General features: G+C 46.2%; 1 protein-coding gene across 1 annotated transcript in view; it reads left to right on the forward strand.

The window, feature by feature from the left end:
- Nucleotides 1–14,715, forward strand: part of CCDC60 (coiled-coil domain containing 60) — a 162,249-nt gene that overhangs the window by 113,672 nt on the left and 33,862 nt on the right. Inside the window, exons 3-5 of the mRNA XM_012756683.3 lie at nucleotides 678–848; nucleotides 7,402–7,500; nucleotides 13,875–13,982. Of these exons, the coding sequence (XP_012612137.1) occupies nucleotides 678–848; nucleotides 7,402–7,500; nucleotides 13,875–13,982 (378 nt within the window). The remainder of the gene's footprint in view (nucleotides 1–677; nucleotides 849–7,401; nucleotides 7,501–13,874; nucleotides 13,983–14,715) is intronic.

Raw genomic sequence — 14,715 nt, forward strand, 5'->3', positions numbered from 1 at the left:
CTTCTCCACCATAAGGCTGCTAACTCCAACCCCAAGGTGAAGACTGGCACAGGGCAGGGAGGTGTGTAGTCCAGCAGGGCACAGGATGTCTTCACATCAAGCCAGCATCAGGACGTCTGATGCGGAAACAGCAATTGAATTGAAAAGAAAAGAATAATAAAGTCCCAAGTTACGTTACTTGGTACTGCAAGCGTCTACATGCTATCTCTTGGACTTCTGTAGTGGTGCATACAAGACCGAGCATGTAGGCAAATCGCAGAGAGGGCAGCCTTGGCAGGAGCCCTGACCCAGTGGTGCCAGGCACCTGGCTGCTGACCCCTTCCCACGCCAGGAGGGGTCCCGTCCTGAGGGCTGTGATTGTTATGCTCACCTCGTAGCACGGGCAGAGTGCCTGGCACAGGGTAGGCACTCGTAAATATTGGTTGGGTGATGGAATGATGAGGAGAATGAGGCTTGGAGAGATTAAATGACTTGTCCAAGGTCTTCGGGACCAGCAGGACCCAGAATTCAAGCTCAGGTCTGTCCGACTCGGAAAATCGAGAGATGGGAAGGTCCCACCCTGCAGACACAAGGGTGCCCGAAGAGGTTTGGGGTCCCCAGACGATAGGACATTGTCTTAATATATGTCAACTCATCTTGCTTTTTTTTTTTTAAATTTCTCCCCCCCCCCCCCCCAGCATCTTGATCCAGTCGGTGAAGATAGGCCGCGGATATTTTACCATGCTGAAGGAGGAGAATGAAATGAAAAAGAGGCAACAACAGCTTGAGAAACTGCTAGAGGAAGAAAGAAAGAAATTCCAGCCAGCCAAAAAGCTCTCGGAAATCCAGTGCGGGGACACTGTACTGATGTAAGTGGACATAGTAGCGGCAGCACTAGCGTTCTTGGGAAGGACCCCTGAGAGTGAGCCCTGGGGGCAAGGCTGGGCAGTGGCAGCTATATCAGAGTAGGGGCCCCTTCTCAGCCTGGCATCTAACGCCATCTTTAGTCCAACCTACCTTGCCATCCTCACCTTCTAAAATTGGGTGGAATATCTTCTATATAATATCTATCCTCATATCTGATGCTAAGAGCTACACCAGAAAGCCTGCTGGTCCCCAGGTGTGCCTCTCTTCCTCCTTGTCAGGCCTTTTCCCACACTGTTCCTTGGGCCTTAAATACCCATCCCTACATCCTCTTCCAATAAAGTTCTACTTAGCACTAAACACCCAGTTTAAATGCCACCCTGTCCTGATACTGCCTGGATTTCAGCCCAAGAAGCTCCTTGCACCCATTTGCAGCCCGGGTCCCCATAACATGTGTTTGCATGCCAGTTCTCTTTATTGTACGTCAGCATCTCTGTTCGAGACCTTCAGCATCTTCCCCAGGGCCTAGCTGAGCATCCACACGAAGCAAGTGCACAAAAAGTGTTTGCCGGTCTGTTGCGTAAAGTAGCCCCCTTTTAGTAAGGGACTTGGGAGGCAACAGACTGGCCCATTACGAAACACCCATGCATGTGATTCCTGATTCCCACAACATCAATACAATAATGATGAGTGCTTACCACATGCCTTATGCACATCTATTTGCCTGAACTTCAAAACATCCCTGTGAGATAGGTACCATTGTTAGCCCTATTTTAGAGATGGAGAAATGAGTCTTAGAGATATTAGCTAATTTTTCCCAAGGTCATGGTTAGAAAGCATCCCTGAATCCCAAAACCCAGTGGCACTAAAATCCATGGACTGTGCCATTCATCATGGGCAAAATCTTAGGATCCTTAGCTCGTGTGGAATGAACGAGGCATAAACGGACAAGAAAGGAGATGGTGAAGTAGGCAGGAAGGAGATGCGTGGTAGGAACAGCCTGCAGCTGTGGCCATTGCCCTGTTATGGCAGGTGTCTCCACCCCAGCTACACACCAGAATCAGAAAAACCAATACCCAGCTCCATCCCAGGCCAGTCCCATTAGGCTCTCTGGGGGTGTTTGCTGTTCATAGAATCTTTTAAAGTTCCCCTCGGCGATTCCAATGAGAAGCATTGGTTGCGAGCCATTATGCTAAGGCTGCCCACAGAAATTGAAACTGCCAAGTTGCTTGTGAAAGAAGAAACAGAAACGTAGCAGACACCCCCTTTCCTCTGCAGCATTTCCCAAATTCTGTTCTTCAGAATGTTAATTTAAAGAAATAGGAATATGAGCCAATGGAATCATACAAGATGTGACCTTTTTGTGTCTGGCTTCTTTCACTAATAATGCGTTTCAGGTCCTTCCTAGACAGAAAGCAGATTGGTGTTTGCCAGGGGCTGGGGGGCGGTGGGGGCAGAGAATGGGGAGTGACTGCTTAATGGGCCCGGGGTCTCTTTTTGGGGGTGATGAAAATGTTTTGGAACTAAATAGAGGAGATGGTTGCACAACCTGGTGAATGTACTAAATGCCACTAAATTGTAACTCTTAAAACAGCTAATTTTATGTTCTGTGACTTTCACCTAAATAATTTTTTTTTCACATAGAACCCCCCTTCTGTGGGGCCCTGAAGCATGGGGTGGGTGGGAGGGCTGCACACTCCTGGTCGGGGACCTCTTTAAAGCTCCAGGGTGCAGGCTATGGCTGAGAACCCAAACTGCAAGACCACAGGGGGCTGGTATATGTCCAGTCACACACACACACCCAACGTGTGGCCCTTGGGAATCCCAGGTTATTGTGGGAAGGGTCTCCTCCTTGACTTCTCGATTGTGTGGACCCTAGGCTCTGATTTCTGTCCCCCTTGGCCCTCTGAAGCTATTACAAGGAAAGTTAACCTTTTCAAAACTGGGAAATATCCTTAGGACCAAAGCAACTCGCACACTGCCTCTTCACTCTAGTTCCCATTCTCTCTTCATTGTCACCTAGAGATTCCCGATTCCTCTTTTGTCATCTTCTCGCCACTTTTAAGATTTTTTTTTCTATTTTGTCCAGCATTTTTGGTTCTTTTTACCCAACGGGTTGGTCTAAAATAAAGCTATCCTGATATTTGTGCATTCATTTATTAATTCATTTATTTGTTCTAAGATAAAAGAAAATATTTATGATTTACACTCTCTCCTCCGTGCCTTTTGAAGCAGTGGAGTCCCTGAGCAGGAACCTTTTTATGTTAAGCAGGGAGAGTATGACGCATTCGATACAGCTAGATGGATCCACCTAAGAGACAGGTGACAGCCAGAAGACTGGCTGAGAGGGTGAGCAGAAGGGACCCTTTGGGGGACCAAAGAGAGAAAAGGCAGCCCTCACTGGAAGAAAGCAGAGATGTCTGCTATAGATTTTTATGAGGTTCTTCCTCACAGTGTGAAATGTAAATCCATTGCTCTCTTTCCCCATGAGATCCTTAGTAAGATGTCAGCGGTCTCCTGTGCATTAGGTCTTGGACCTTTACCTCTACCAGTTTCAAAGTAAGTCTGGGGGTAGGAAAGGAAGTTGCACAACTAATCACTATATGTTGAAGGCCTACTATGCGTGGGCCCTCTGCTGGCATGGAAAAGTGATAAAAGATTAAGGGAGAGCTGCTATTGCATGCAGCAGCTCAACAAAGCACCATGCAGGTACACATGCCCTTAAGTGTGCCCCTTCCCCTCGTGGGTGGGGTGGATTGGAAATCCCCAGAGGTATGACCTTTGAGCAAGTTCTTTAATGCCAAATGGGATTCAGTCGGGTGACAAAAAGAGGCATGTTGAGAAGACACCATCAGAATCAGCCCCCCAGAAACTCCTGCAGGCAGCATGTCTGGCTAGGAGGGCCCAGGCAGGAAAAGGAGGCAGTGTGATTGTGTTGTCTTTTGCCAAAAGTCAGAAAGATTCTTTTCAGAGTCAGAACCATGAAATGTCCTCATCAGACCTTGAAGGGGTACGCAAGACAGACAAGGCCACCCAGTGAGTCACAAGTTTCTTACCCTTCCCATGAGGGTCCCAAGGGCTCAGCACAAATTCTGCCCCCTCCCCCAGCCTGAGCCGAGGGCACTCGTAGAGTCTGCTGCTCCAAGTGACACTAGCCAGCTGGCAGCCTTTTCCTGGAATAAAAGGAAGGAATGAACTCATAGCTCCTTTTTGCAGGCACTGTGCTCAGATTAACAGGCAGATGCAACAAGCTCCGAGGAAAGAGGGCAACTGTTAAAGATGCTCTTGTGTCTGTTTAAATGGTCCGGATATGACGTTCCAGTTCTTTGCATGGGCTTTTTAATCCATCTTCATGGAACACAATTCTCCCCTCTCTGATCCATGTTTCTGTGTGTGAGACATGCTTTATTTAAAGTTTAATAAGTTTAAATATGCGTGAGATTGCTCCTTTTGTAGACATCGGCTTGGTTATGTCTTATCTGGTGGATTCTATGAGCTGTGCAAAGCTGGTTATTAAAATAAAACTGGAAACTATTACTGAGACATAGCCACCAAATGCAGGGTGGGAGAATGTTATTGAATGGCTTTAGCGGGTTGTCTATACCAAGACAGGGTAGTAGTTAAGAGCACAAGCCTTAGAGCCCATCAGGACTTGGGTTCACGTTCTGATTTTCACCCATAAAACCGTTTAACTTTGGATAAGTCCCTGTACCTCCCTGACCCTCCCCTTTTCTGGCCCATGTGAATGGTAGCAAGCTCCTATGTTGGTTATAAGCAATAAATGAAACAATGTTTAACACAGAGCCTGGCATCTTAAACATGCTCTGTAATTGTCAGCTATTAGTATGCAGTAAAGTGAATTTGATCTTTCTAGGCCTCAATTACCTAAAATCCTTAAATTTATGGCTAAAAAAAAATCTTAATTTCCATGAAGGCTAAAAAGCATCTCACATCTAAGAGCTATGCTTCTACAGATATAATTCCAATCACAAAAGCATCAAAAGTGCAAGCGTTAGTTTATAAATACTTTTTAACAAAGTATTTGATCCTCGTGCATTACAAAAGCAAAAGAGATTGTCCCACCTTCCGTCCCCTGCTCTGGATCTAAGACTGTAGAATAAGTTCTTTTAGACAAAAGTTTTAAGGCTGACAAACTAGGCAGGAAAAAAAAAAAGAAAACCAAGCACGTCCCTAAAGATTTCTGCCTGCAAACGGTCTTTCCCACTGTGCTCAATGACCTCATTTTTCAGCTGCAGATTCGGCTGAAAAGGTGGGGGGAAAAAACAACGGGTAAAATTTGTTTTATTACTGTGGTTGAGAGAAGACACAAAACCAGAGATTAAGGATGTAAAAGTTAGATAAATTTCCACGCATCCTAAACCACCGAGAGATACAGTTAGCCAGTAAAGTGGGAGCACAGCAATGTATTTGTTTGTGGTTTCCCCAGCTCTAAGGTTGAATAAAGAAAGAGTCAATGAAAATGACATTCAGAGGCCTTAGATTCTGATCATATCATTTATGATCATATCAGTCATCTGTGACCCCAGGGTTATCTTCAAATTCCCAGGAGGAAGATAAACTCCTAACGTAAGTCCCAGCATCACCTTCACTGGCCCCCTCTATCTCATTCCCTATGCTAAGCCAGAGTGATCTTTTTGAAATATAAATTTCTCCCAGCTAACACTTTCCCTGGTTGCCATTCCTTTCAGGACAAAGATAAAAGTCTGAGCAAGGGGGGCCAGGATCCTTGATGGCATCCTGTGGCTTGCTTCTCCAGCCCCAGCTCCTGGCATCCTCTTGCTCCCTCTGCCCCAGCCACACTCTCCTACTTTCCTACTCACGGCATGCCCTCCACCTCCACAGGGTCTTTGCATATGCCATTTCCTCTGTCTGGAAGACCTTTCCCTCTTCCACTTACCTAGTTAGTTCCCATTCAACATTCAGATTTCAGCTCAGTCATTACTTTTGTTTCAGTTACTATTGCCATAAACACCCACTCCAAAACTCATTATCTCAATACAACAAACACTTCTCTCTCTCATAAGTCTGCAATTTGAATAGAGCTCAGAGGGAAAGAATTGTCTCTGCTCCATAAAACACTAGCTGAGGCAGCTTGAAGGACCTATTTCCAAGACGGCTCATTCACATGGGTGTCAGGCTGGACTGGCCATCAGCTTGTGAGCCTAGTCCTGCTCCCTGTGGCCTCTTTGCAGGCTGCCAGCTTCCTCACAATATGGCGGCTGGATGCCAACATCCCAGGACACAGAAAGAAGAGGTTGCCAGTTCCTGGAGCCTGGCATCCTATCACTTCTGTCTGACACATGCTGTTAGGTCGGTCAGTCACAGAGCCAAGATCCAAAGGGGAAAGTGGACATAGACCAACTTCTCTACTGGAGAAGTATCTAAGAATTTGGGGGACATGGTTCGAAGTTGCCACAACTTCCTCAAGGAAGCACAGTATTCCCAGCCTTCCGTTTCAGTCAAATTCACTATTTTACGCTGTTAAAGCACTCTCCATCTGAACACTTATCACAGCTGTTTATTTGGTGATGCCTATCTCCCCCACCAGACTGTAAGCTTCAGGAGGGGAGAGGCTGGGTCTGCAGCATCTGCAGCTTCCAGCACAGAGAAGATGTCTAATAATTATTGGTAGAAATGAATGAATCAGGGACCCCATTGACAATCCAATCAATGAAAGTGCTTAGGCCGCAGATCAGAAACTAAAAGGCCGTCAGAGAACATGGCCTGAATTAGTAAGGGAAGTAGGAAGTAAGAAACCAGGGGTGCTTGAGTCTGGGGCAACCCAAGAAGCACATATCTCATGCAAAGCAAGCAGTGATTCTCAATCCTTGGTTCCACGATTTTCACCAATGGAAACATAAGCCAACAGTGGCCAGAGCTTTCAAGTTTTTGAGACCCAGAGCTTTTCAGTTTTTACCTGATGTCTCCCAATTTTAAAGTATGGACAATTGATTCCATTACACACACACACACACACACACACACACACACACACACACACACATGAACACACAGAGAGTAAATTAATTAAAACATGTCTGTGAGCTAAATTTGGCCATGGGCAAAAAATCCATACATTATGACTCAGGCATGCCAGAAAAAAAATAATATTGTATATAACTGAAATGAATTGCTCCGTGAGAGTAGAGTCAAAAAACACTTAAATATGGTATGAAATTGCTGTTTCTAGAATATAGCTGAAAGAATTTTTTGTCTGGCCCTTGAAGAAACCATTTCCAATCTCTAGTATGGCATACCAGCACAGCACACAATTTATCTATGTATCTCGTATCCTCTCTTTGCCCCTGCAGGAGAATACACACTCTGTGAGGGCAGGGGTTTTATATACTCTGTTCCTGAACTACATCTAGACCCCTCATCCCTCAATCTGTGATTACTGCCTAGCACATAGTAGGTGCCCAATAATATCTGCCAAATAAACCCTGGCAAGAGACGAAGCCATTTAAAACCTGCTGCTCATTCATTGCATTCATTGTATTCATTCAGTATGTCTCTTTCTTTCTGCTTTTCCTGCAGCACATGTGACGATGAGAAGTTGGGGGCTGGAACCACATTTCGTCCATTCGCTCCCGTCCACAGCTGCATCATCTCTCCCTCCCTACCCAAGGCTCACGTGTAAGTAGTCTCACCTCCGGCTCATTTGCCGCGCCAGCTTACAAACTGAAGCCCGGCTGCAATGACTCAACAAGCTAACGTGTTGGGAACCGTGGAGCTGTTCCCGTGTCCTCTTGAAAGGGACAACAAGCCCGGAGCTGGCAAAGCTATTCAGCGTATAAAAATAACAGAAACTAGACACGGTGGTTTAGAGCTAAGTGGCAAATCAGCCAGGACTGAGTCACTCCATTTCCTGCCAAGCCAGACACTCTAATGTCAAATAGTTTGCAAAGCCTGATAAAATCTGTCTACAGTCCTCATCAAGTGTGTGCAAGAACGTCTCAGCCAGTGCTCAGGAGACATGGCACTATTTCCCAGAGAAGCCCCTGTAGTCTTCAGACCTGAGGCATGAACTCATCACTGCAGGGTGTAACAGGGGCTAATCAACCCTCCAAAGAACCACTCTTGCTTTCTGAAACCTTGACATCTTGTTCCCCTTGTGTCGATTTCAAAGAATCTCAAGCCCAACTTTTTCTTTTTCACTACTTGGAACTTTTCAACTGGAAGATTTCAGGCACAGAGATATATAAGCTTTTGACCTGAGGGCAGGGTTTTTCAACCTTGACACTAATTGACATGTGGGAAGAAAGAATTCATTTTTGGTCGTGAAGGGCTGTCCTATATATCGCAGGATGTTTAGCAGCATCCATGGCCTCTACCCACTAGATGCCAGTAGCACATCTCCCCCTAGTTATGACAACCAAAACTGTCTCTAAACATTACCAAATGTCCCCTGGGGGCCAAACCACACACACACACACACACACACACACACCACTCCACATTGAGAACCACTGCCTTAGGGGAATGAATTCATTTCGGGCAATGATGCAATGATTCTAGACTTCTCTGTCTGCTCATTTATCAAATATTTATCAGGCTCCTCACTGTTCAGAGTGATAATGACCAATACTGACCGCTCTATAGGCATTCATTCAGTCTTCTCAGCCTCCCTGTGGTGTAGGTGTATTATCTCTGCAGGTAAGAAAGCAGAAGCTCAGAGAGGGGTGTTCACCTCCTTTATTTTAGTCTTTGTGGACCAGGTGGTCTCTCTTGCAACTACTTAACTTTGCCGTGGTAGCAGGAAAGCTACAACAATGGAAGTGTCTGTGTTCCAATAAAGTTTTATTTACAAAAACAAGTGGCAGGCCCACTGGCTGTAGTCTGCTAACCCCTCCCCTGGACTGCAGTCTGCCCTTTCTTCTCCTTGGCTGTTAAAGGGCTCTAGCTGCATTTGATGACTGTATCAGTAATCTATGGCTGTATTTCAGATCACCTCAACATGGAGTGCCTTGAAACAACATCTATTACAGGTCAGCTGGATGATTCTGCTGGTCAGACCAAGCTCAGCTTATCTTGGCTGGATTTTCTCATATGAGTACACCCAGATGATGGGGAGCTGGAGGTTGGCCAATCTAGAATGGCCTCATTCACAAGTCTATTGGGTGATTGGTCGGTGGCCAGGGTGACGGGAGTGTTTCTCAACACCCGGCAGGCTAGCCTGGGCTTGTTCACATGGTAGTCAGAGAGGGTTCCAAGGACAAGACCCAAAGTACCCCAAGCCCTTGAGGCCCAGGCTCAGAATTGACACGGTGACATTCTACAGGCCAAATCAAGTCATCAGGCCAGCCCACAAACAAGGAGTGAGAGGAAAGACTCCACCTCTTGATGAGGGGAAGCCGCTAAGTCACATCGCAGAGTGTGCAAAGCAGAAAGGGATGACACTGTCATGATCAGTCTACCAAAAGGCCTCAGGGCAGGCCCCATGTGGTCAACTCCTAGATTCTCAGTTGTCACATCAGCCAATGCAGATCAGAGCCAGGTTAGTCCCTTCAATCCCAACGTGATTGATCCCCAAACTGGCTGATAATTCTGAATCGACTGTGCAGGCATCAATCCAGTCATTTCGCAAGAGACTTGACCTTTATCTTTAAGAAGGGGAGTGGGTGGTCTCTAGGAATGAGACACACGCCAGCGTTTTCTCTTGTAGATGACTGGGCTGTCCCTCACCGCCTTTTGTGAACAAGTGCAGCTTCCACAACCTGTGTCCAGATTTGCCCTTGGCTATCAGCATGGGGTGCTTGGGATGGCTTTGAATGCATTTGCTAATTTCCCTTAGTAAGAGGAAATAAAAAAATGTTTTCTTCTCAGAGATGTCTGTGCCTGCTGGTATTCTGGTTGGCACAGCAGTTTTAATAGAGGTGTGCTGACCACTGGTGCTTGCCTGGAGTTCTGAGCTCAGTTATCTCAGAAGCAGGCTTTGTACGTCCCTATTTGGCATTTGCACCTATTGTGCCTTGCATTTGAGAAAATAAATTCTTTCTCTTTTAATTTGGTAAAATCCAAGGTATTGTGCTATGACCTGACACATGGTCATTACAAGAAAAGACCAATGTCTATCAAACTTGTTTCTGGGGACGTTTTTTTTCTCTTTAGGTTTGTTTCACTGCAGATTAGATGAGCAATCATCAGGTTTGAGATGCTTTTTATAAACAGAGAGAAAGTTTCCAGCCCATCAGATGAAACTTTATTCCCATGAAAAGTAAAGTCTCTGACCTATCACAAGAGACACCATCAACATATTGTCATTAAGAGCACAGATCCAGGAGCCAGGCTGACTGGGCTCAGATTCCAGCTCTGCCATTCACTGGCTTTCGTGACCTTGGACAGGTCACATGGCCCTCTATCTTCATTTTTCTCACCTGTAATATGGGGCTAATAGTACCTTCTTCACAGGATTTTATGAGGATGAAATTAGTTCATGAATGTTGAGCACTTAAAACCTCATCTGGCACAGAGTAAGCACTCTATAGGAAGTATTTACTATTACTATTAATATTATTTTGCTGCTGCTGCTGCTGCTGTTGTTGTTACTCTTCATTATCTCAGTGGTTTGTATATAAGAAGTGTCCCCAAGTTAGCAGCTCAGGAAAATATCAGATCCAAACCAGTTCATTCCCACCATCTTCCACTCAGTGACCAGAAATACGTTGAGCCTACTGTGTGCCTGGCACAGGGTACCCTGCGGTGGACAAGACTCTGTAGATTGCAGGTTCGTAGGCTAGAAAGACAAGGAAACAGGTGGCTACAATAGAGCAGGAACTCAAAGGTGGGGACAAGGAGACCCATTGTAGGGATGGAGATGCTTTAAAACCTCCTTAGAGAGAGTCTAACCCAGACCTAGAGCAATCAAGGAGAGCTTCCTGGGGAGGGTGCTATCTGATCTGAAGCCCAATCACTGAAAGATGAAAAAGGAGGAGGAGGAGAAATATATATCAGGAGCAGAGAACAGTGCTAAGCACTTTACCCTACCCTCGCATTCATCTTACAAGGAAGGTACTACAGTTACCACCATTCTACAGATGAGAAAACTGAGACTCAGGGAAGTTAAGCACTTTGGCCAAGGCCACACAGCCAGTAAATGACAAAGGCAGGATTTTGACCCAGACGGTGTGAAGGACAGCGTGGTGAGTGTGAATGACAGAGCAGAATTTTGCCAGAAACAAGTGGGATGACTCAAGGCTGGAGAGGCGGGTGAAGGCTCCCGTGTGGTGGTGGGTTAGCCTGCTCGGGCTGTCTTGATAAAACACCAGACTGGGTGGCTTGGAGAACAGAAATGTATTTTCTCACAGTTCTGGAGGCTGGGAGTCCAAGATCAAGGTGCTGTCAGGGTTTGTTTCTTCTGAGGCGTCTCTACTGATCTCAAAGACAGCTGCCATCTCTCTGTGTCCTCACATGGCCTTTTCTCTGTGCACGCAGCCCTAATGTCACTCTGCATGTCCAGATTTCTTCCTCTTATAAGGACACTAGTCAAATGGGGTTAGGGCCTGCCATAATGGCTTCATTTTTAACTGAATCATCTCTTTAAAGGCCCTATCTCCAAAGTACAGTCATACCCCAAGGTACTGAGGTTAGGGCTTCAGCATATTAAGTTGGGGGTGTCCACAGTTCAGTCAATTATGGAAGATTTAGGGAGTTTGAAGATTTTAAAGCAAGGGAAGGAGAGGGTCAGGTTTGCACCTATTCTTGCCACCTGCGGAAATGAATCTGATGCTCATGTGCCCCACATCCCCAGCCCTGCCCCGTGACCAAGCAGACCCCATCTCACCAGTTAACTCCCTTTGAGTGCTTCTCTGCCCACCCCACACATCCAAAGCCCAGGTCTGCAGGGGCTCCCCGTTGTAAAACAGAAGAACGGGTGGCCTCACCCCCAGCCTTCCACAGCTTGCTGTGGTTATGGGGAGGGTGTAGCAGGGTGCTCACAGCCCAGTGCCAGGCATACGGCGCTGCTGCTGCTGCTGCTGCTGCTGTTGGTTAAATGCTGGACACAGCCCATGTGCAGAGTTACCAAAATGCTGTCACCTGTAGGGCCCAAGATGATGTTTAGGGGGAAGAGAGAGACAAGAACTGGAAGGGCTATGGGCTTACAGGTCCTCAAAATGAGAAGTGAGGGAAAATTAGGTGCTCAATTATTCACTAAAATAATTTGTGGAAGAAAAAGGCTCCAGATATATTCTCCAGCAAACTGGTATTAACTGAGTAGCACCTAAGTGGACACATAGGTACTACAGTAATAGGGTATTGGGCAGGTGGGAGGGGGAGGGGGGCGGGTATATACATACATAATGAGTGAGATGTGCACCATCTAGGGGATGGTCATGATGGAGACTCAGACTTTTGGGGGGAGGAGGGAAATGGGCATTTATTGAAACCTTAAAATCTGTACCCCCATAATATGCCGAAATAAAAAAAAAAGGCTCCAGAGAAGGAAGGAAGGAGATCTGCTACCTCTAGTTTTCCTAAGACCTGGTGGATATGACCACCCTGGGACATGGGGATAAAGGGGCTGGAGGATGGTGGGGCTGGAGGGTGGTGAGGCAGTTCCCCTTCAAGCTGAGTGACATGGACATCTGTCAAGGGATATTCCAGGGTAACCCTGGGCCAGCTGCACACCTGTGTCCAGGGCTTGGGCCCCACCTTCTGAAGAGGTGCCTTCCTGGAAACAGGGTGGGTAGATACCTTCCTCCCCCTACAAACACCAGGCCTAGGAACCCTGGGGAGTGTTGATCAGGCAGGATGAAGTTTCACAGAAGAGCAATTACACAGGTTCTTAATGGAGGCATCTGGCCCATTAGTGCAAGAGCAGAAATGATGGGGGGGAGGAGGGTGGCCGGCCAGGACTCCACCTTGTTTCCAGGAAAAAGGCAGGCAGCAGGTTAACCCTCTCCTGACCTCGTTCTCAGGGTGACCACTGTGCTGGCTTCATCAGCACCTGGTCAGAGCCCAAGTCCATGGGAGCACAGTCTTTGAGGTTAAAGAGACCCCAGCCCAGATCCTCACTAATCCCAGCAGTGTGACCTCAGGTAACTCACTGTACCTCTCTGGGCCTCATGTCCCTCATCGTAAAGAGGATTTGGGAATAGTATGCTCCTTATAGAGTTGTCCTGAGCTCTAAATGAGATACTAAGACACCATCTCTATCACCAACAAGATATGTGACCTTGAGCAAAGTGATTGCACTTCTCTGAGCCTCAGTTTGTAAATAAAACTTTATTGGAACACAGCTACATCCATAATAACAATTCATACCCAAGCACATCATTGGGAGAATTAAAAAATGTACATTTACATTATGCCTAGCTCATTGTAGGTGCTATATTAACTAATACAAGGTGTCCAAAAAAATGGGAAAATGTTGGTTAGACATATTTTTAAACAATGTTTTAGGTAACATTTTGAAATAATATGCTCAATCTGTTTTTCTTCAACATCCAGCTACATTTTTAAGCAAAAGATTTATAAATTTAAAGCAGTATGTCCAATTTTTACTCTGGGGGAAAAATGAAATTAATACATGAGTTTCCCTGCATTTCCAGACATTTTGCATACTCTTAGTCTATTTATTGTACCTTGATGAGATTAACAATTGGGCACCATAGGATATTGATTTCCCTAAGCCTCTCGCTTGCCTAGGTCAAGAGCTCCAGCTGGGGTCACAAGATTGTGCCCTACACACACACAAATTCCCAGTAACTGGCATAGGATCATCGCCTTTCAAATCATGGCTCTGCCACCTAATGGCCTAGGGACCTGGCACAACGTCTTTAACTCCTCTGAGCCTCGGAGTCCTCCTCTCTAAAATGAGGTTAATGAACACCTCGCGTGACCATTGCAAAGATCTAATGAGGTGATGTGGGCAAAATACTTACACATGCCTGGAGCATGGTGACAGCTCTCAAACTGGAAGGCAGCACAACTACTCTCTCTATGGCAATTACCTTGCAGAATGTGGTTCTAACAGGGTCCTACTGTGCTCCCTCTCTCTGTCTTTGCAGTGAGCCCCTCTTCCGCCAGCTCTGTGCCCTCCACTGGCTCCTGGAAGCCCTGACGATTGACCACACCCACCATACCATGAGACCTGTGATTAACTGCTGGAATCCAAAGTACGCTTCAGCCCTGCAGTGTGCTGTAAACTAGCAATAGACTGGGCAGTGGGGAAGGGATTCCTAGATGTTCTTCCCCTCCTTTGGCTGTTTTTGGTGGGTGGGTTGCTTTAGGAGCTCTTTTATGTGCTCTGTGGGGTCCAAACAGCGGTCAAATGGAGCCAACTCACATAGAATTGTAAGAGTCAATGATATACATCTCCTTCCAGCATCTCTTCCCAGCTCCACATTCAGTAACATCACATTGGTAGTTTGATATCAATCTGCCACAGTGGAAACATTTACACCACAGCAATGGGCAAGTGATACCAGCACACCACAGCTGGATTCCTCTCCAACTCTCTTCTTGGACTGTCTCCCCGGCACTATTCTTTGTTTGTTGTTCTTTTCTTTTCCTCCTTCTCTCCTTCCCTTTTATTCTTCTCTTTTTCTTTGTTCTTGTTTTTCTCCTTTCCCTCAAGGTTTTCTTTTGTTCCATTGGTTTTTAATACGCATTGGTGTCTACTTCTCCACTTGGACCCAAGGAAGTACTTGGTATTCAGGTCCCTTGAGCAGCTACGTCTGCACAGGCAGAAGCTCCAGAACATGTTGTCTTGGCCAAGAGAAATGTTAGGTGTGTCCTCACCCAGAGGGAAGGGCCCACACAAAAGTTTTGAGTTCACTGTTGCAGAAACCACGTGGTACACACAAGGTGCAGAACAAGAAACAGACAGGCATGGGAAGACACTGGTTC

The sequence above is a fragment of the Microcebus murinus genome, chromosome 22, assembly GCF_040939455.1.
Source record: "Microcebus murinus isolate Inina chromosome 22, M.murinus_Inina_mat1.0, whole genome shotgun sequence".
NCBI lineage: Eukaryota > Metazoa > Chordata > Mammalia > Primates > Cheirogaleidae > Microcebus > Microcebus murinus.